Genomic DNA, 20,067 nt, shown 5'->3' with positions numbered 1-20,067 from the left:
TGATTTGTTGACTCAAATTTTTTTTTTGTTTTTTCTAGTTGATTTTTTTTTAATTTTATCCTTCAATATAGAATTGATTGTAAACTTTTATTTGTTTTATATAAGAGTATCTCGATCTTATGACTCGAGTACTTTCAACAACTTTTTTTTTCCAGCTTCATTTTCCAATATTAAGTTACTTTAGGAATTGTGTTTTGTAATTTATTTTATTTTTTTTTTGAATGATAAAATTGAAAAAAATGAACAAAAATGATGAAATTAAAAAAAAACAATTGACAAATTTGACAAAAAAAAATAACTCTAAGTTAACATTTCAAACTTGCAACTTGAGTCATGAGACTAAGATAACCTAATAAAAAGCAAATTATAAAACCTAATTTTTAATCAATCTAATGTTAAAAGATTAAATTGAAAAAAAGAAGATCCAATTAAAAAAATGACATAAAAACCAACTTAAGTCAACTCGGGTTAACCAACCAAACCCGTAATCCAAGTCATAAGATGGGAATAACTTCATAAAAAACAAATTGAAACAAATCACGGAGCCGAATTCCCAATCAACTTGATGTTGAATGATGAATTTGAGAAAAAAGATTAATAAGAAAAAGGAAAATAATTGAGTCAACTCATTAAACCTGTTATCCAGATCATGAGATTGAGATAATCTCATAAAAAAATAAATTGAAAAAAAATTATGAAGTATAATCTTCAATAAATCTGATGTTAAAGGATACAATTAAAATTAGAAAAAAAATAAAAATATTATTCTAATGAACTAGATAATTGACTTGTACCATGTTGCAAGTCAGATTATTTTTTTAAAAAAATGTAAAAAATTGTCTTGGCAGTGCTAATGCCTTTACTAATAGGAAAAAAAAATAATGTGAAAATTGATTCGATGTGACTCGGTCTTCCTGGTGGGTCAAAAAACAATCTGAATAACTGATAAAAACATAGTTTGACTATAAAATATTTAATATGTGATTTTTTATATAAATATTAAGACAACAATTTATTTGACTGATTAGGGTGAACCTAGGTTAACATGTCAATCCACATATCAAGTTATTAAATCACGATAACCTTATAAAAAACAAATAAAAAAAAGTTACAAAACTCTGAAAGATAAAACTTAAAAAAAATCAATTAAAAAAAACCAAAAGAAATGACCTGAATTATATTGTCAAACATGTGATCCGGATCATAAAACTAGGACAACTCAATAGAAAGTAGATCGCAACAAATTATGAAGCATAATACTCAATCAACTTAGTGTTAAAAAATAAAATTTTAAAAAAATTAATTAGAAAAAAAACACAAAAAAATAACTCAAGTCAACAAAGGTCAATCCACTTAATGAATAAAATTTTTAAAAAATTAATTAGAAAACAGAGAAAAAAACTCAAGTCAGCCTATTAGACCTACAATCTAGGTCACGAGTCTGAGATAACTTTATAAAAAGTAAATTAATAAAAATTATATAATAAATTTAATATTAAAGAATAAAATTAAAATTGAAAAAATAATATAAATTAAGAAAAAAAACCAAAAGAAATTAAAAAATATTATTTAAGTTAATAGTATTATGTGAAGAGTGTTACAGGAAAACATGTTTATTTATCTTTGTTAATGGTGTTTTGTGAGGAGGAGTATAATAATTGTTTTTTAATGTTAATATTGAGTTGTTGTTTGCATCTGAGTGGTTTTCCTTGGTAATTTTTAAAGATAACAGTAAAACAGAGCTCAGTGGCAAGAATCAAGGGATTAATAAACCCATCATCATCACAGGTCACAATGGATTGAGGCCAAACAAAACGTTTCCATCCAAGATAACATCCTTGCAAGGCAACGGTTCCTTTGCTTGTCAAACAGAGAGTGAACCCGCAATGACTTCTACCTTCACTGACCTCTCTCTTCTCCGGCCAACAATACCCTCTCTCATTCCCTCCTCTTTCTCAAAATTCACCACTCACAGACCCTTAAAACTCCGTTGCTCCCTAACCGAAGATTCAACTACATTTATTCCCTTCAAGCTCAACGGCGAAGCCCAATCCAGCGCCGGACATTCTGCCACAGCGGATTGTGTCATTGTTGGAGGCGGAATTAGTGGGCTCTGTATCGCACAAGCTCTTGCAACCAAACATTGGGATGTTGCTCCCAATGTGATTGTCACGGAAGCCAGAGATCGCGTTGGTGGCAACATCACCACCCTTGAAAGAGATGGTTATCTCTGGGAAGAGGGCCCCAACAGTTTCCAGCCTTCCGATCCTATGCTCACCATGGTGGTACGTTCTTCAATTAACCTCAGTTTTTATTTTATTTTAATCCAGTTGCAGATGATATCTTTCTATAATTTAATGTTTTCTATAATTTGAATTTCAAGAGTTCATTTATTAGTGATTTGGTTGAATTTGTGAGCAGGTGGATAGTGGATTGAAGGAGGATTTGGTATTAGGGGATCCAAATGCGCCGCGTTTTGTATTGTGGGATGGGACATTAAGACCAGTACCAGGCAAGCCGACTGACTTGCCGTTTTTTGATTTGATGAGTATTGGTGGCAAACTCAGAGCTGGCTTTGGTGCTCTTGGACTTCGGCCTCCGCCACCCGTTTGTTCTCTTTTTAATTTTAAGTAATTGCTATTATATGCACTTGATAAGAATATCAAACGCTAGTGCCATGTTGCATATTTATGTTTTCTTGTCAGTGAATCTTCTCGTAATTTTAGACTTTGACAAAGGTGACAGGGACACGAGGAATCAGTTGAAGAGTTTGTGCGGCGTAACCTTGGCGATGAGGTTTTCGAGCGATTGATAGAGCCTTTTTGTTCAGGTGATAATTTGCAGCTTATGTTGTTAACCAATTTGTTATAGCTTCTACTGTAGTGGGCATTACTGTCCTTTATAACAATACCATGCTCAAACCGGGCACTTTGCTTCAGTGTATAATGTAGTTGACGTTAAACATATGCAGCATTTTGTATGCCTATTATTACTAAGTTTTGCAATAGTTTTTTCTTTTATTTTGTTGTCATCATGTATTTCTTGTATCTGTTTACTTCTATCTCAAATGACAATGAAAAATGACACTCTAACATTTTGTCTAATTGGCTAAACTCGATTTTGTAAAATCTCTGATGGCTGTGTCTTTATTCTTAATATGCCATGTAAGACAATCTTTTTGTTCGTTCTCGTAAATATTGCGTGAAATACTATGGGGTCATCCATCTAACACCAATGAATATACGTGTTGGTAACCTCCAGCCAGTAGTTTGTCACATAATAGATGAACTGGATCCATTATGGTCTGACTTCCTCTAATCTGCATTTTTGCAAAGATCATCTATGCTACATTTTGTTTATATTAGATGGAGAGTGGTTTCTAGGTTTACCTAAAACTTTTGCAGTACACAGGTGTTTATGCGGGTGATCCTTCCAAACTAAGCATGAAAGCGGCATTTGGAAAAGTTTGGAACCTGGAGCAAACTGGCGGTTGTATCTTTGGTGGGACTTTCAAAACAATCCAGGAGAGAAGTAAAAACCCCAAGCCACCTCGAGACCCGTAATAATATATACTTGGACTGAAGCATTATTTTATTATCTTGTATTTGTTAGTTTATCCTCGGTTTCTTAAACTCTTAGTAAATTTGCAGGCGTCTTCCAACGCCAAAGGGCCAAACTGTTGGATCTTTTAGAAAAGGACTTGCTATGTTACCTGATGCAATAGCAACAAGGTGCACCCCACTACTAAAATTTTTTTCTGAAAAGCAGATGCGTGTTTGAATGATGCTTATGGTTCTTCACAATGACCAAAGTTCCTTCACCATTATTTGATTCACTTGATGCCCTTGTGTTATTGTTTGGAAGTTTTTTCTTTTTCCTTCTTTCATTTATTTATTTTGCTTTTTGAAGATTTTCAGGTCCAAACTAGCTGTGTGTTGATTTTGGCAGGTTGGGTAGCAATGTAAAATTATCTTGGAAGCTTTCAAGCATCATTAAATTAGAGAATGGAGGGTATAGTTTGACATATGAAACACCAGAAGGATTAGTTTCTCTACTGAGCAAAAGCGTGGTCTTCACTGTTCCATCCCACATTGCAAGCACTCTACTGCATCCCCTTTCTGTATGTTACATTCTTAAAGACTTAAAACCTATTTCAAATTGGTCCCTTTTACTGCTTTTTATTACTGATTTTTCACAAGTGGATTGTGGCCAAGCTCATTTCTTGTTTTTAGTGTTTGATTCCATTTACCTCTTATAATTAGTGAAAGTTGCAACCACTTCTTGAAGCGAACAAACTAACTGGGTTGGATTATACAGATTGCTAAGCTCGTTTTAATCTGTATTTAACATGGGTTGCATCATCAATGAATCTGACTTTCTTTAAAACACGTGTTCTAAAATTATTAATAGATGCTAATGACCTGTTACGCTCTTGCGACAATGTTATTCCTAGTATGGGTTTCTACTAGCATATCTCCCCGCAAGATTCATTTTTGGAATTTTGAATCATCTTATTTCAGCCCAAATGTTTTGTATTGTTGTAAAGTAGCATATAATCTTCTCTATGATGCCTAATTCAAATCTGAGTAAATTTCTTAGTAATTTCTAGAAAACAGTCTTGGCGGTACCTAACCAAAATCTCAATGAAAAGGCGCACCAAAATAATTGTTGTCTAGTTGGTTTTTTTACTTACTAATGAGGCTTTATTTGCTGTTACTTTATATTTTTGTTTGAAGTAGAAATTTCCAAAATACCTGGTTATTTCCATATGCACTCTTGTTTACAGCCTACAGCTGCAGATGCATTATCAAAATTATATTACCCACCAGTTGCGGCAGTGTCCATTTCATACCCAAAAGAAGCAATTAGACCAGAACACTTGATAGATGGTGAACTCAAGGGGTTTGGTCAGCTGCATCCACGAAGTCAAGGGGTGGAAACCTTAGGTAAATATGTTTTAGTGTGAATCAACTCATTTGCCATTGCTGTATCTCGATCTTAAACTTTGCCTTGCTCCTGGAGTTCAGCATCCAAATTTGAAAATAAGAACAAAATACTCCACAGTTTTACCAAAAAGTCAATGTTTTTTTTTTTTTGTGGGTTCTGCAGGAACCATATATAGCTCATCTCTTTTTCCTAATCGAGCACCTGCTGGAAGGATTTTGCTCTTGAACTACATTGGAGGAGCTACTAACCCTGGAATTGTGTCTAAGGTAAGAAAGTTGAAAAAACATTAGATTTCTGTTGTCAATGATCCGCGACACAAATCTAAGGGCAATAATGGTGGTGGGGTTGGAGATAAATTAATGGTGGTGGGGTTGGAGATAAATTATTCGTGTGCCTACAGAAGTTTTAGCTTGTTTTTCCATAAGAATGTTTAGTTGGCTCCTGATAGATGCCTGCTGCAATGCTGAATTCCCATGTCCATTTGTCGGTTTCATTTTTTTAACAAAAGAAAATGTGTTCAAATAAAGTAGATCAGAGCTCATGTTCACAGGATGGAGGATGAGTCTTCCTCCCAAGCAGGAAATAAAAGGAAGGACAAAAAATGAGACGTTGAAACAGGAGGGCTCTCCAATTTTTATTTTATTATTATTTTTTTATCAGAAAGAGAGGTCCCAACAAATCCCTGGAAGTTGAACGCCACATAAATGCTTGTAGAACATTTCTATCCTATAACAGATGATTAGAGAGGATTGACTTTCAAATTTTTTGGAATTCCTGGGTTCTACAAGCACCAATGGTTGAGAAACCTGTGCCATACCATAATAGCTTGCAATCCATTTCTTCCTCGGAACCAACCTATTGGCCAATGGGGTGTTAAACACCTCATCCAACTTTCTCAGATGGGTTTCAATTTCAACGAAGCAACTTCAGTGTGAATTTTGTATCTGGTTCCCCTGTTTAATTGTGGTTGTCATATGTGCTGTCATGCTTTGACTTGTGTAAAGGTTTTTCTTTGCCTATACTAGTTGATACATGTTTTATGTGTAAGCCAATTATATATTAATGAGGTGCTGCATAATTTCTATTTTTTCCCTCTTTTTTTTTGTCAGAGTGACAGATAACCATTTCCTCTCTGGTTAATTTTCTTATCATCAATTTATTTTTCTTTGCAGACAGAGAGCGAACTTGTAGAAGCAGTTGATCGTGATTTGAGAAAGATTCTCATAAATCCTAATGCGACAGATCCACTTGTATTAGGGGTGAGAGTGTGGCCACAAGCAATCCCCCAGTTCTTGATTGGTCATTTTGATATCCTAGATGCTGCAAGAGATGCTCTCAAGGAAAAAGGGTTGCAGGGGCTGTTTCTTGGGGGAAACTATGTATCTGGTGTCGCATTGGGCCGATGTGTAGAAGGGGCTTATGAGGTTGCTTATGAGGTAACTGATTTCCTCTCCCAGTACGCCTACAAAGAGTGCTAGATGCGGGATGATCATTGAGGATTTTAGTCAAGTGTTCAAGTATCCTGTAGGTATGAGCAGATGAGTGATTTCTCTGCGGCTGTTGAATGAGGTTGAGTGGCTGGAGAGTTATTCTTTGTTTTAGGCCTTCTGTATGACTTTGTAGTTACTCAATCCATATTAGGTTTATCATTAGTAACAGTAGCAATGAAATGTATTTTTTGTTACGCAATGATCAGAAGTGGAGTTAGCACAAATGATAAGGATTTGGGAACCGAACTTTTTGTAGCATCAGCTCAAACGGATAACGACAGCAGTCACGCGGAGTTAAACTTTAAACAGGCATATCAGCATGGAGGACCGGAAATTGTTAGCTTCTGACCCCGATTGATGTGGTTTCACTCGGACCTAAGTCGATCGTTAGCGAAGCCCAAGAGATTTTAAACTCCGATGAGTTGAATAAAAGAACTTTTATTGATACCTTAAATTATTTTAGTATTAATTAAATAGAACTTCGGGGTTTAAAAACTCTCTTTACTAGAAGATGAAGGGTATGCCCGTGAGAGATGAAAGGTTGGGTTTTTTTTTTTTTTTGAGCGGGAGAGGTGGCGGCGGCTAAAGCTTTGGTATTTTAGAAAAATTTTAAAAAATATATAATTAATTAAGAAAAATATTTATTAAAAAAAAACAAAAAAGTGCTAGTCTTTTGGAAAGAAGAATTTAAAAAATTATAACTAAATGAATTCTCACCAAAAGCAGCGATTGCCCAGTCATAAAGACCAAGGTAGTAAGCAAAACTATTATCAGGCATCTTTATCAACTAAAGCAACAGGTATAGGAACTTGAACACAGTCTGATTATTGATTCTACGAGTGTCACGTGCAGTGAAAAAACAATCGCTGCGTATTGGTTTTGGAATTGTCGAGCGCATCCATTCGAGTTTTTTTAAAAAAAAGAAAAAAGAAAGAAAAGGTAAGGCACTCGACGTTGATGAAGAGGGAACTTGGGCATGTGCCTGGAACACTATAGGAGCACAATGTCCATCCTAAAATGGTGTAGGGTGCCGAGTGTCTAGCCTTGGTAAACTACCCGGCGGCTATGTTTCTCCAAATGTATCGTATTTCAAAACAAATCTAGTGAAAAAGTCATGCTATTTAATTTGATTGGAGAAAAAGATGTGTAAAGCAGAGCTTAAAGAGGGGATCCTGCCCCACTTAGGGCCTCTTCCTGGAGACATGCCTAAATGGAGAATTAAAGGCAATCCTAAGTTTGACTGAACAAATCAACATTCCAAAGGCGAAGACATCATGATGGGAATGCCTTGAAGCACACAGCTAGGAGGGGAGGGGGGGAGGATGATGATAGGGTTTGATGTACGACACTCCTCAGACACTGAGTCTTCTGGAAAGGTTCGTAGGTAAGGCCTTTGAGTTCAAACACTAACAGTAGTGTGTTAGAGACCAGAAAGTCGTTGGAGCAAGGGAAAGGTCTTATTGGGTCCAATCGAAGCAACATTGTGGTAGGGGTGGTGGGGGACATTTGCTTTTTCTTTTTCTCCCCGTTTGTTTTTGTTTTAAATCCTAAGTTTGTTCTTTCTGGCATTTGTCGTTTCTTTAGGTCCAAGCGAAGATTTCTTGTTCCCCTCCATGTTAAAGAAGATGATGGAGTGTGATTTTGAATTAGAAATGAGCATTTGACACTTGGAATTACACGTGAGGCAGAGAATTAGAGGGGAGATGGAGAATTTAATCACTGCTTTGTGTCTTTTCCACCCTTTCCTTGTGTTCCCAAATGGAGTTGATTTCATGTCTCCGGTTTAGGATGGCTGGATTTCCTGTTCTTGTTTTATTAATCAGCATGGAATCCGTGATATAATTAATTAGGTGCCCACTCTCGTCTGCCTTCTCGCCATTGAGAATTTCAGGGGCCACGACTGTGAGATAATTGGTGATTGGAAATACAACTCTGCTTATGAATTATGATTCACATATCTGTTTATTCATTGGATGTATCTCACCTCTCCATGCATCACAGTTTTAATTCCTTGAAAACGTGCCACGGGAGATTAAAAAAAAACACCATGAAAGAATGCCAGGCCCAGGTAATTAATTAGTCGTGGGATGAAAATCTTGATAAATTCTTTGATTTCATTGGTTGTGAATTAATATGTGTGATTTGTTTTGGTTTGGATATTTAATTTTATGTTTTGTTTTGATTTTTTTATAGGATTATTTCAGTCTGATGATCAAATTTGCAAATTTAAATAGTTAAATCAGTTTTTTTTTTTATATGAGGTTATTTCGGTCTAATGACTCGGGTCATGAGTTTGGCGAATTGACTCGAGTTATTTTTTATGTTCTTTTTTTAATCACATCCTTTAATATTGGGTTGATTGAGGATTGTAATTTATAATTTGTTTCTATTTACTTTTCACAGGATTATCTCGGTTTTATGGCCTAAGTCGCCTTTTTTAATTGATTTTTTTTTCAATTTTATTGTTAAATGTTAGGTCAATTGTGTATTACGTTTCATAATTTATTTTGATTTGTTTTCTATGGAGTTATCATAATATTATAAACAAGGTCGTAAAATTAACATGTTAACAAGGATTGATCCAAGTCAATTCAATATATTGTTATTTTAATATTAAAAAAAGATATTGTCTTGATTTTTTTAAGTTAAACTATGTTTTTAAAGTCAACATGATCACATATAGTCAATCCTCACCTGATTTAATTTTTTTCAACTAAAAAAAATGATATCTAAATAATTTTTTTTACATTAATAAAAAATTTAACACGATCATCCGTAAACAAAGAATAAAGAATGAAACTATCTCGTTGAGGTGTAGTTTCTTGTCATTGTATAGAACAACATATAGTCTTTACCACGACCAAAACCCTTAATTATGTAACTGTACCCAAGACCTTCATGCGCAGCTCGATAATCTAATCCATTGAACATTGGTACGAGATCGTGTGTTAACTTCAATGTGTTTTTTTGTTGCGGAGAAGGGCCTCGAATTCCAATGCCTTTGTATCCTCTCCACCTGAATATCTCCAACTTGTCTCCATTCACCTCTTCGACTATCCACGAGAGTCAGTCGTCATCAACGACGCATGACCATCTTTCCACTGTCCAATATATTTTAACCTAGTCATCAAGAAGCACTGCGACACAAATTGATTTCAATTGTCTCGAGCCTCGGACATGATCATTTTCATGACTTCTGCTTGTTTAGTGTACATTTAATTCACGCACTTGTTCTATTTACATCTTCTCAAAAATAGAGATTGCATTGCAAGACTCTTCCGGCCTCTCTCGTGCCTACGCAATTGGCTCTTCTAGATCTAGACAGGCATAGCCTTGCGTGTTTTTTTTTTATTAAAATTTTTGTTTTGTATTAAATCAATATAAAAAATACTTCTTTTCTTATCTAATAATATAATAAAATAAAAAAATTAATTTGATTTAGTGGCGTTCATAATTCGAGTCATGAGTTTAATGAGCTGGCTAAATATTAATCAAATAGTCGGTTTAAGAGTTTTTTTTCCATTTTTGTATATCTTTTATTTTTTTTTCAATCCCATTATTTAGTGTAAGTGTTTTTTATTCAATTTTTTCTATTAATATTGACTTGATAGTAATTAATTTTTATATTTTTTATCATTTAATAAAATTAAAAATATAATTCAATCCAGTAAAGTTTGGTAAGTTTAATATATTAACTAAATATTAATTAAAAAGTGAAACTATGATTTTTGAAGTTTGAATAAATGCCAATTTTTTTTTAATAATCCAGATATAATTTATTTTTTATTAAAAAATTAAATCCAACCACCAACGAAATTGTGGGCAATAAACTAAAAGCCGTATTAATGAGTTGTCTGAAAATGTGAGCAAATAGGTGTAAAGAAAATAAAATAATGTGTGAATACACTCCTGACTACACGACCTATATATTTTGATTTTTTGCTCGCACATGAACCACATTGAATTTAAGCTGAAGAAAAAATCATGACTCCTTGTGAGCAGGCTAGGGCTCGACACGTGTAGATGTCGGTTAACTTGACAACTTATCAAGGCCGTGAGTTGCATGAGAAAATGCCTTTCCCCATTTAATTAATTAATATTCATAAATATTTAATGCTCTCCATACTATATATTAGAACCTAAGGTGGCGGCTTCTTTGGCTTCACACCTCCAAAATGGGCAGAGGAGCTACCTCTAGTTCTTCATCTTCTTTTGAAAGCAGCAACTACCCATCTGTATCAAGCAAGTCCTCTCTCTCTCAGCTAAAGAAAGACCTAAGCACAGATCTCAGGCTTGGACTTAGCATCTCAACCTCTCAACAGGAGAGCCCTTCTACACCAAGGTACATGCGCGTCTAATTAGTAATTCAATAAACCAATACCGCCCATTTGAAGAATTTTGTTGGCAGCTCAATTAAAGTATTGTTTTTTCGTGATCTGATATGAATCAATTCAGTGATCAGCAACTTTCGGACTGGCCACCAATCAAGCCATTTCTAAGGAAGGCGTTAGCGTCAGAAGAAAATGAGTGCAGTAGTGCCACCTTCTTCGTCAAGGTTTACATGGAAGGCATTCCGATTGGAAGGAAGCTCAACCTCTTAGCCCATGATGGTTACCATGACTTAATACAGACTCTTGACCAAATGTTCAACACTAGCATTCTCTGTTAAGTATCTTCTTAATTTTTTGTTTTTGTTCCATTTTCATTAGCAGCTGCAGTTTCAACTTCTTCTTCTTCTTTTTAAACTAAAGTATGTAAAAATAATTAAGTTGAAAATGATTAAGCAGGGCCTGAAATGGACATTGAACATTCTGGGCAATGTCATGTGTTGACATATGAAGACAAAGAGGGGGATTGGTTGATTGTTGGGGATGTTCCCTGGGAGTAAGTTCCATCTTCCTTCTTTTTATCATACATTTATCATTCTCGATCTGTTAACATCAAGTAGCAACAAAACTAAACATGTTTAAGCATATCTATATATATATACATGTATTGATTTGTTTTCTTTAATCTGTAGGATGTTCTTACCTTCTGTGCGGAGATTGAAGATCACTAGGGCAGACAGCCTATGATTTTGGTTCATGATGCTGATCACTAGGGCAGACAGCCTATATGATTTTGGTTCATAATCGATGCTTATGCGGTCTCCTTTTCTCCTTGACACATATATAATATGGCGAGTCGAAAATAAATAGGTAGTGGATAGCTAGGTAACTCTATATGAAGTGTTGAGAATCACGTATGCACTTGTACATCATCCTTGGGATAAATGATAGAACAAAAGTTGTCTTTTGCTTGTAAATTAACGATTTTCTCAGATTCATTGTTTTTTTCTTTCGGTCAAATCTATTCCAAATTTCCAACACCAGCAAGTTGTCAAGGCCCTAACTAGCACCGGGAATAATTTTATGATAATTATGGTCTTGGCAGCTGATATGGCAAATTACTACTACTAATTAAATTTTTACTTTATTTTCTGACAATGAATTACTATTTGTTTTTTATCGCCCATCATCAATTGTTACCTCAATGAGTTAAAGGGCGAGTAAATAATTGAATCTTACTACTGGCAATATTGTTCAATACTAAGAAATCTCTGGGGAAACTGGGAAATTTCACACCAAACTAGGCGCACTCAACTGAACTAAATTTATTTTGGTAAAGTGGATTTTTGGTTAACCCGATCAATTCCCATCCATTCCTGCTGGGTCCATTGACGTATGATTGTTTTTTCTTGGCCCTTTTGAGTCCACTAACCACTCATGCCATTAGTGCTAGCGGCCAGGCTATTCGTTCGATCTTAGTGTCCCTTTTAGTGCATAAACCATTTAGCCCAGGAAGATAAAATAGAATACATAAATTGGTTAATTTGGGTAACTAAATCTAAGATCTACCAAAGGGAGTTGAAACAAAAATCTAGATAGTTTTCCAAAAAGTCTATGAGCGTGAGCCTGTTTGTTTTATTTTTTTCTTGGCTTTAATTTTTTATTGGATATACTGATATAAAAAATTAAATTTTAAAAAATAAAAAATTATAATTTAAATACATTTTCAAATAAAAAACACCTTTACAACAATGAAATAAATAGAACTACATTAACCTTCTGCTTATCTTATGCTCTAGGGATTTTAAAACCATCCATGTTTATCCACTTGGGCTCAAAGCCCAACCTTTCATTTTAAAGTATTATAATTATCGTGTTGTCAGTGCATGTAAATACTTAGTAGTTCATAGTTAATTAATAGATATTTATTTATCACTTAAATAATATTCTCTCTCTTCTCAAAAGTAACAAATACTTTTTTTATTTATTGAGATTATATTTATTAGGTTGATTAGGTCACCTCTTAAACCAGCTTAACAAAAACTCAACCCAAATTAGATTTTAGATTAATATGAGTTATCGAATTGATCCATCTCATCTCAGTTTAATAACATTGGTTTGCAACTTGATTATAATTATAATATTTTGAAGTAATTATAAAAAATGATTGAAAATCAAACATCTCGAGCATGACAAAACCTGCTCCTAACCAGCCGGACATGTCGAAAATTCAATATCAGAACATTCATGCATCATATAAAAGATAATGGGAGCTGATGAAACGTTCTTTGTCGCTTCCTTTTAGCCACTACTTCTTGATCATTTTTTAATGTACGCTCAAAGCAGCTCAGTAAATTAACGATATTATTCATAGAGTCTTCAGAAGTCAAATGGATCTCTTAACAAGTATCATTTGCATAATCACTCATTACAAAAACTAACCACGACAGCATTCCACAGCCCCAAATTAATGAAAGTAGAACCGGAAACAGAACTAAATATTTAGTTAAAAGGATTTCTGATCTTCACAATCCAAGTTAGACCCGGTGCTAACATTGAATAATGTAGCATATCTCTGAAAATATCCGATCCGATCATTGACTCGTCCATCATTAGGTATTCCACATTCAAGACCACCATTGATAATGTTAGTCACCAAACCGTAGCCGGCCGTCCGATTAGCTTTTACATCAGCCGCTGTTGGCTTATATTTCCCGATCATGACGTTGTGGCAAGATGGTTTTGGGTTCTGCTCAGTCATCCAAAACCAAAGAGCTGTCTTGAAGGCAATTAAGGAATTGTTAGACACTATGTCTGGGTTGTTAAGCCCATCAAATCCCAGGGCCTTGCCTGCTGGTCCATAATTGTAATTCCTGCCACAATATTTTAAGTTTAATTAAATATTGAAATCAGCATGAATTCTGAATGCAATGCTTGTGCTAAATGAGTAAATAAATTTTACCATGATAGTTGAATAGGTCCTCTTCCTTTGTAGGATTTGCCCGGAGAGCATGGCCATTGAGTGTTGCTTGAGTCACAGTAATTACTCTGTGGACTCACTTCTTCCTTGAAGCATAACCCCCATGCAAATGGTCCATCGGGTGCGGTAGCCCACCCACCTGTGGTCTCATGGGATATTTGAGCAAGAAAAGCTGCAACTTCTCGCTTCCTCGTAATGGAACTACCTGTCCTGCCAAATTGAGGAAAACATCTAGATGCTTGAATGAAGGAGTTGTACGTGTAAAAGCCTTTAGCAGGGCATGCGTTGTTGTCCTTGTGTAGGAATATGGAATCAAAGAGGCCTTTACTAACAAGAGAAGAGATGTCATTGAATCTCCTAGCTTCAGCTTTAAATGATCCAAACGAGAGGAAGATGGTGTAAAAAACGAATGACAAGAAAGTACGAGCAGAAGATGCCATTTTGTCTTTGCTAAAATGGGTTGTATTTGATGCTTAAAGAGGCGAACGTGACCTTATATATACAGGTCTTAAGCATGGTTAGTTGTGTTTAGGTATTACTCGTTAAAATCTGATCAAGTCAGAGATGGAGATTTTGACTTGCTATGCATGTATTATTTATAAATGTCAAGAACTCATCAATAGGTCCCTTTATTGACTGGTTCAAATGGTATTCGCAGTTGACTAGGTAGATTTCCCATTATTTTCAGCCATTAACGATCTCTGCTTCATAGTCTATAGCCTTTATACCAAGGTGGAAAATGTCGACACCAAGCACAATAGGTTATGGAGTTTTTGCTGAATATACTCTCTCTATTTTTATTGGCCATCGAAACCCTTAGTCGTTAATTTCAATATGGCATCCAATTACAGCGAATTCGCTTATACTTTAATAACACGTTGAATTCTGACCAAGCAATTTCTTCCCACGTACAGGCCACAGCCTACAACTCTTCAGAGGTCAAACAAAGAACATGTGAGATATTGCAAATGACTTACAGAAAATCTCCAATGCAAGATGCTATTTTAAAGTGTAAAAATGTTAATATGGTATTGGAGAGGGAGAAGGAAATATGCTTTACTTTTTTTCCCAAGAAGTTTAAATTCATTTTCTTTCCGTGTAGCTTTTTTTTATTAGCTCCCCTTCATCGGTTTCGGCCATTTCTTTTAAGATATGTAAGAATAATTTTTATAGGAGAGAGGAGTGATTTTGGCTATCCCTTTCACCATTCCTGCTGGAGCTACTAATTGAGGAGAAAAAAAGCTTAAAGGATAGTGTTTTTTTGGCTTTGGCTTCTATTTTACCACCTGCGTTGGAGATGCCCTAATGAACCTTATTGGGGGCAATAGCAACAAGCTCTCTGGGTCAACGAGATATGGGTGGCAGAGTCAACACATATTTGAATTCATGAAATGACATTTCACTTATGTGAATTACAAAACCTAAACAAGTGGAGAAACCACTTTATATTATTCTTGATTTACTATGGTTTAAATAGTTAACTAACTGAATTGCTCTTAAAAAAAATAAGACAATACTCTCTTTCAGGGGTAAAATAGTTCTTTTGCTAGGTTCATTTATAATTTTAGAATTATTTGGGGTATCTTAATCTTTCCCTAATTTTTTCATAGAGAAATTACCTATTTACCTTTAAAATTAAAAAAAATAACTATGGTTTATAAGCTTTTTCAGAATTTCCTTTGACATGCACAATGTAACTATTCTATTTTTCTTGGAATAAAAAAGTCTTAGGCTGATATTTTTATATTGATATTTTTTTTTTGTAATTATCAGGTTTAGGAGTGATTTGGTAGTTCAATTAATAAAAAAATAATAATAAAAAAAGAAAAACTTGTACGCGTCAAGGAGTGAGTCATTCTGCCATTTTTAGATGACACGTGTGGTGGCTTGTGACGGGTAAAAATCAGCTTCTTTGGTGTTTTTTGATTTGCAACGGCAAGGGCCAATTCTCCATGCATCGCACGTGACTTAATTTCAAGTGATTTGCTATGATTGTTTTTTTTTTTTTATTTTCTTGTTTTCTCTTTCTTCATCAGTTTTCGTGTTTTCTTTTTCAATATTTCACATTAACCCTTCAAGTTTTTCTGATATAGAATTTGGTCTTTTCTCTTTTATTTGCTAGTTTTTATTTGAATTAGATTAATGAATTTTTTTTTTTTCGATTTCATTCTCCATCAATTTTTATTTTTCATTTTAGATTTGATTATCATTATCATTATTTTGATTGCAATTTATTTTATTTTGAATGGTTTTTGGAAATGAATTTTTTTTTTACAATTTCATCCTCCATTATATTTACATATCATATTTTATCTTCATTCTTTTGATTGTTATTTTTTTAACTTTGACAAGTTTTTAAATTAAATTTTTTATTTCATACTTCAACATTAAATTGAGTTTCTTGACTGACCCGAATTTAGAATTTAGTAGATTGCAAATTTTAGGAATTAACTTGAGTTTAAGAGATTCGCCAAGTTCATCTGTTGTTGTTTTATTTTTATTTTTTAAACTCATGTTTTTTAATTTTATTATTTGAGATTTGATTTAATGGGATATTGGGCCCCAACATATATATTTTTAAAAAAATCTTTTTAAGGGACAAACAATTTATCATTTGCTTTTTTAAAAAATAATAATAAGATGTTATGTTGTCTGTTGAGGCAAATGATATGTTGTTTAACTACTTAGATTTTGGACACTATTATGGTGGCTGAAAAATCAAAAAAAATATTTTTTTGCCTTGAAAATCTATTTTTAACTCATTTTAACTTAAAAAACACCTTATAAACACCATTTGAACATTTAAAACCCAATTTATCATACCTAAGGAACTAAAATAAAGATTAAAAAACCCGAAATCAAACTAGATTAGATTTTTCTCAATTTAGATCTACTTTTATAGGCATTATTGGGATTTTAAATGACCACAATCAAATTTGTTTTATCAAATGAAACCTATGGACATCAAGATCAACTATTTTGATTGTTAGAATTGGCAAAACGATGATTTTCTCTTTATATATTAGAATTGACGATACTCTCTCTCTCTCTCTCTCTCTCTCTCTCTCTCTCTCTCTCTCTCTCTCTCTCTCTCTCTCTCTCTCTCTCTCAAACCAAGAAATGAAAAATAAATTTTTATATCAAAATTGAAAATGAAAAAAATAAAGGGATGGGAAAGTTATAATATTGGGAATTAGAGGATCAAATTAAACTTTTCACACCTCTTTTGAACACACTATCTAATTTTGACGCCTTTTCCGTGTTTGTTCTTCTTCTTTCAATTTTTTCCTGGTCAACAAATATAAAGCAATTGGTTATTATTTTTATAATTGAAGGACTCAATCAATGAAAAAAGTTCGGAGACCAAAACCAAATAAAAAGCTTTGTTCGAGTTCGCAATACATTGTGAGTTTGTGAGTGTGTACACAATATTTTACAGTCCCCCCTTTCGTTTTAGTATTTTTAATGTATGAAATTGGAAACTTTTAGAACTTCGAAAGTGCTATAACTCTTGAAAGCAATGCCTAATAACGCCTATGAAAAGACGATAATAATAAATAAAGTAAAGAAGAACCACTGGTCGCATATCTAAGCAACCAGCGGCAGTGCAAAATGAACTCTTCAGGAATGTTCCATCATCAGCTTTGGCCGGTACCGTGGATATGGTCCTGCAATTGTAATTTAATTACCCTAGGGTTTCTTTTTTCTAATATAAAGAAGTCGTCTCTGTCTCGATGCATGGTTCCTAAGGCATTTGAATACCTGCCCTTGTTTCGGTTGTTTGGGTCAGGATAAACAACTTTTAATGCTTGACAATTTCATCGATTTCCATGGCTGAGGATTAATTAATGCCTTGGGGCATTTTCTTCATATTAATCCAGCCATCGACAAGAAAGAGAAGCGTCTCGGTTTCTTAATATTATTTTCTGGACTCTGCTGTCTGTATTCGAATTCAGCCCCCCCACCCCAGCAAAACTGCCCAATAGCTGAATTCGGAAGAAAAATTCGACAAAAGGCTTTTACCCAGACAATTATGGGGCAACTAGCCCATATTCATAATGGGCTCAGACTTAGCAGGAAAGTAATGGGACAGAGGGAGATGTCCATGATTTTAAACCAAATAAAGGTCAAGTGTAATTTTTCTTTTTTGTTATTGTGTGTGTACATGAAAAGTCTACTATATTTTGATACGATATCTCTATAGACATTAGTACCAATATATTTGTTTTAGCCTCGCCCATTACTTGAATTTTGGCAAAAGAGCTTATCTCACGATTCCTACCGCCCGAATGATAACAAAAATGTCAGAATATTTGTAGAAAAAAAAAGGCAATAAAAAACAAGTTATGAATAGCACCATAAAGTTTTTTTTTTTTAAAAAAAAAACATTATAAAATATTATTTTAATGTATTTTTAAATAAAAAGCATTTAAAAAAATGTTCATTTTATTCTGTTTCGTCCGGAATGGCCGAAACATTTCATACCAATTCAAAAAACGAAACAAAACGAAATAATTTTCATCTCATTTTAAATCTCAATCGGTTCCAGATTTTCCGAATAAATTTCTGCCGTAATGTTCCGGTTTCATTTCACATGTTCCATTCCGGGCTTGAAAAACCATTAAATCAAATTGGTATTATGAATATTTTAAATTTTAAAATCATATTCGTTTGATATTGTATTTGCATTGCATAATTTATAATTAATTTATTTTGAATTTGAATTATGTTTGTTGAATTATATATATATATATATATATATATATATATATATATATATATATTAACAGTAAACCCCGAAATGGTATGTTGAAATGCTCTGAAACTGAAATATTTTATTTTAATTAAAAAAATAAAACACCTATCAAAATAAAATTAACAATCTTATAAAAAATAATCGCTACCGTATTTTTAACATGTCATTGATGATTTCATAGATCCTTCGGAGGGGGAGAGGGAGGAGAAAGAGGTCGTCTCGTGGTGGCCCTCTTCGGAAAGAAATGGTAAAAACTAGAAGACAAAGTGAAGAGCCTATGTTGACAAAATGGGAAATTAGAAAGGCCCTCTGTTATCTATATATGATCGATCCCATCAGGGAACCCCACTTCTTTGATCGAATTGGATAGAATAAAAGGAGTAACGTGGGAGTTACAATGCCTTATAGGGAGGGGGTCCTTCCGTCCCCATCCAAAGACCATTCTTCAACATTTTTTCTACGCCAAAACAACTCGCCTGTCTGTGTTCACTGCTTAAGTTAATCAGTTTTCATTTTCCACAACCGAACTCCATGCCTTCGCGCTAGTTGCATTGCATCTCATGCAAAACTCGAGCAAGGTCACTCGCTCAACGAACTCACTAAAGAAATATATAAAGCAACGAATGCTTCTAGAAACCTTGACCTTTCGAACAGAGGAGACGGATCCCGCAAGGCCAGAAAAAAATCAATGCCGACTTGCCTTGCATTTTCGGTAATATGCGTGGCGCCTTTACATTCATGTATTAAATAAGGTTACAAGAACCTAACACTTCCATTAATTAATTATCAGCTCGGTGGCGGCCCTCTGGTTTATCCCGGAGGGGTTTTCGTGATTGGCAGAGATATACTATCATAGTTTTAAGACCCGGCCTGGTGGATCCGGTTCAATACCTGGGGTTCGGATTTTGACCGGGTCGGCTGGATCAATTTTTTTAAAATCAAAACGACATCGTTTTACTAAAAAAACAAAAAGTCAACGGGTTTGCAACTAGGTCGCCGGTCAACCCGCTGGGTTTTTTCTTTCCCTGTTTTTTCTTCAACCCAGCCTGGTTCCAGCCCCGGATCAGCCGAGTCCCAAATCGACCTGCCGGGCCGAGTTTCAAGACTATGCATAGAATTGAACAATCTTCATTCCATTTTGTAACCAAAACTAGATATTCTGATCCTTCTAATTCACAATTTTATGTGTAGTTTAGCTAACCAAAATTATAAGCCGTTTTTCACAAAATATATATATATGATTTTGTTGAAATCTCATACATAAAATTTTAAGTTACTAGCTTTTTGAACCGCGCTGTGTTATGGGTCAAAAGCTTTTTTATTAAAAAAACCTGAGTATACAGGCTATTTCAATAAGTTTCTTTTCATAAAAAAAATCAAAGTATAAATTGAAAAATCTATCCAGACATCTAATCAAATAAATCTATAATTATCTATATAAATACATAGAAACATTCATTAACAATAACTAAAGAGAAACTAAAAAAATTAAAAGATGGATATAGATCAAGATATTTGATCTCCCAAAATGATATATTTACCTGTTTATGTCCACTGAATTTGTTT

The 20,067-nt window shown here is 34.1% G+C and overlaps 3 protein-coding genes across 3 annotated transcripts; 2 read left to right on the top strand and 1 right to left on the bottom strand.

Annotated features, from left to right (window-relative positions):
* Positions 1–1,787: 1,787 nt before the first annotated feature.
* On the top strand, positions 1,788–6,661 carry LOC133681395 (protoporphyrinogen oxidase 1, chloroplastic-like). Its single transcript, XM_062104432.1, has 9 exons — positions 1,788–2,285; positions 2,422–2,607; positions 2,746–2,830; positions 3,412–3,559; positions 3,651–3,731; positions 3,949–4,120; positions 4,787–4,946; positions 5,110–5,213; positions 6,120–6,661. Exons 1-9 carry the CDS (start codon positions 1,887–1,889, stop codon positions 6,423–6,425), a joined length of 1,641 nt encoding a protein of 546 aa, XP_061960416.1. The 5' UTR covers positions 1,788–1,886; the 3' UTR covers positions 6,426–6,661.
* Positions 6,662–10,585: 3,924 nt separating this feature from the next.
* LOC133683183 (auxin-responsive protein IAA4-like) lies at positions 10,586–11,757 on the top strand. Its single transcript, XM_062106724.1, has 4 exons — positions 10,586–10,779; positions 10,893–11,101; positions 11,225–11,321; positions 11,458–11,757. The coding sequence occupies exons 1-4, from the start codon at positions 10,613–10,615 to the stop codon at positions 11,510–11,512; spliced, it is 528 nt and encodes a 175-aa protein (XP_061962708.1). The 5' UTR covers positions 10,586–10,612; the 3' UTR covers positions 11,513–11,757.
* Positions 11,758–13,112: 1,355 nt separating this feature from the next.
* LOC133682044 (chitinase 10-like) lies at positions 13,113–14,257 on the bottom strand. The gene is made up of 2 exons (XM_062105283.1): positions 13,728–14,257; positions 13,113–13,638 (listed from the first exon to the last, which is right to left on the bottom strand). Exons 1-2 carry the CDS (start codon positions 14,183–14,185, stop codon positions 13,272–13,274), a joined length of 825 nt encoding a protein of 274 aa, XP_061961267.1. The 5' UTR covers positions 14,186–14,257; the 3' UTR covers positions 13,113–13,271.
* Positions 14,258–20,067: the final 5,810 nt, after the last annotated feature.

The sequence above is a fragment of the Populus nigra genome, chromosome 2 (genome assembly GCF_951802175.1).
Source record: "Populus nigra chromosome 2, ddPopNigr1.1, whole genome shotgun sequence".
NCBI lineage: Eukaryota > Viridiplantae > Streptophyta > Magnoliopsida > Malpighiales > Salicaceae > Populus > Populus nigra.
Note: the sequence above shows the minus strand (reverse complement) of the source record. Positions and strands in the feature narration are given on the sequence as shown.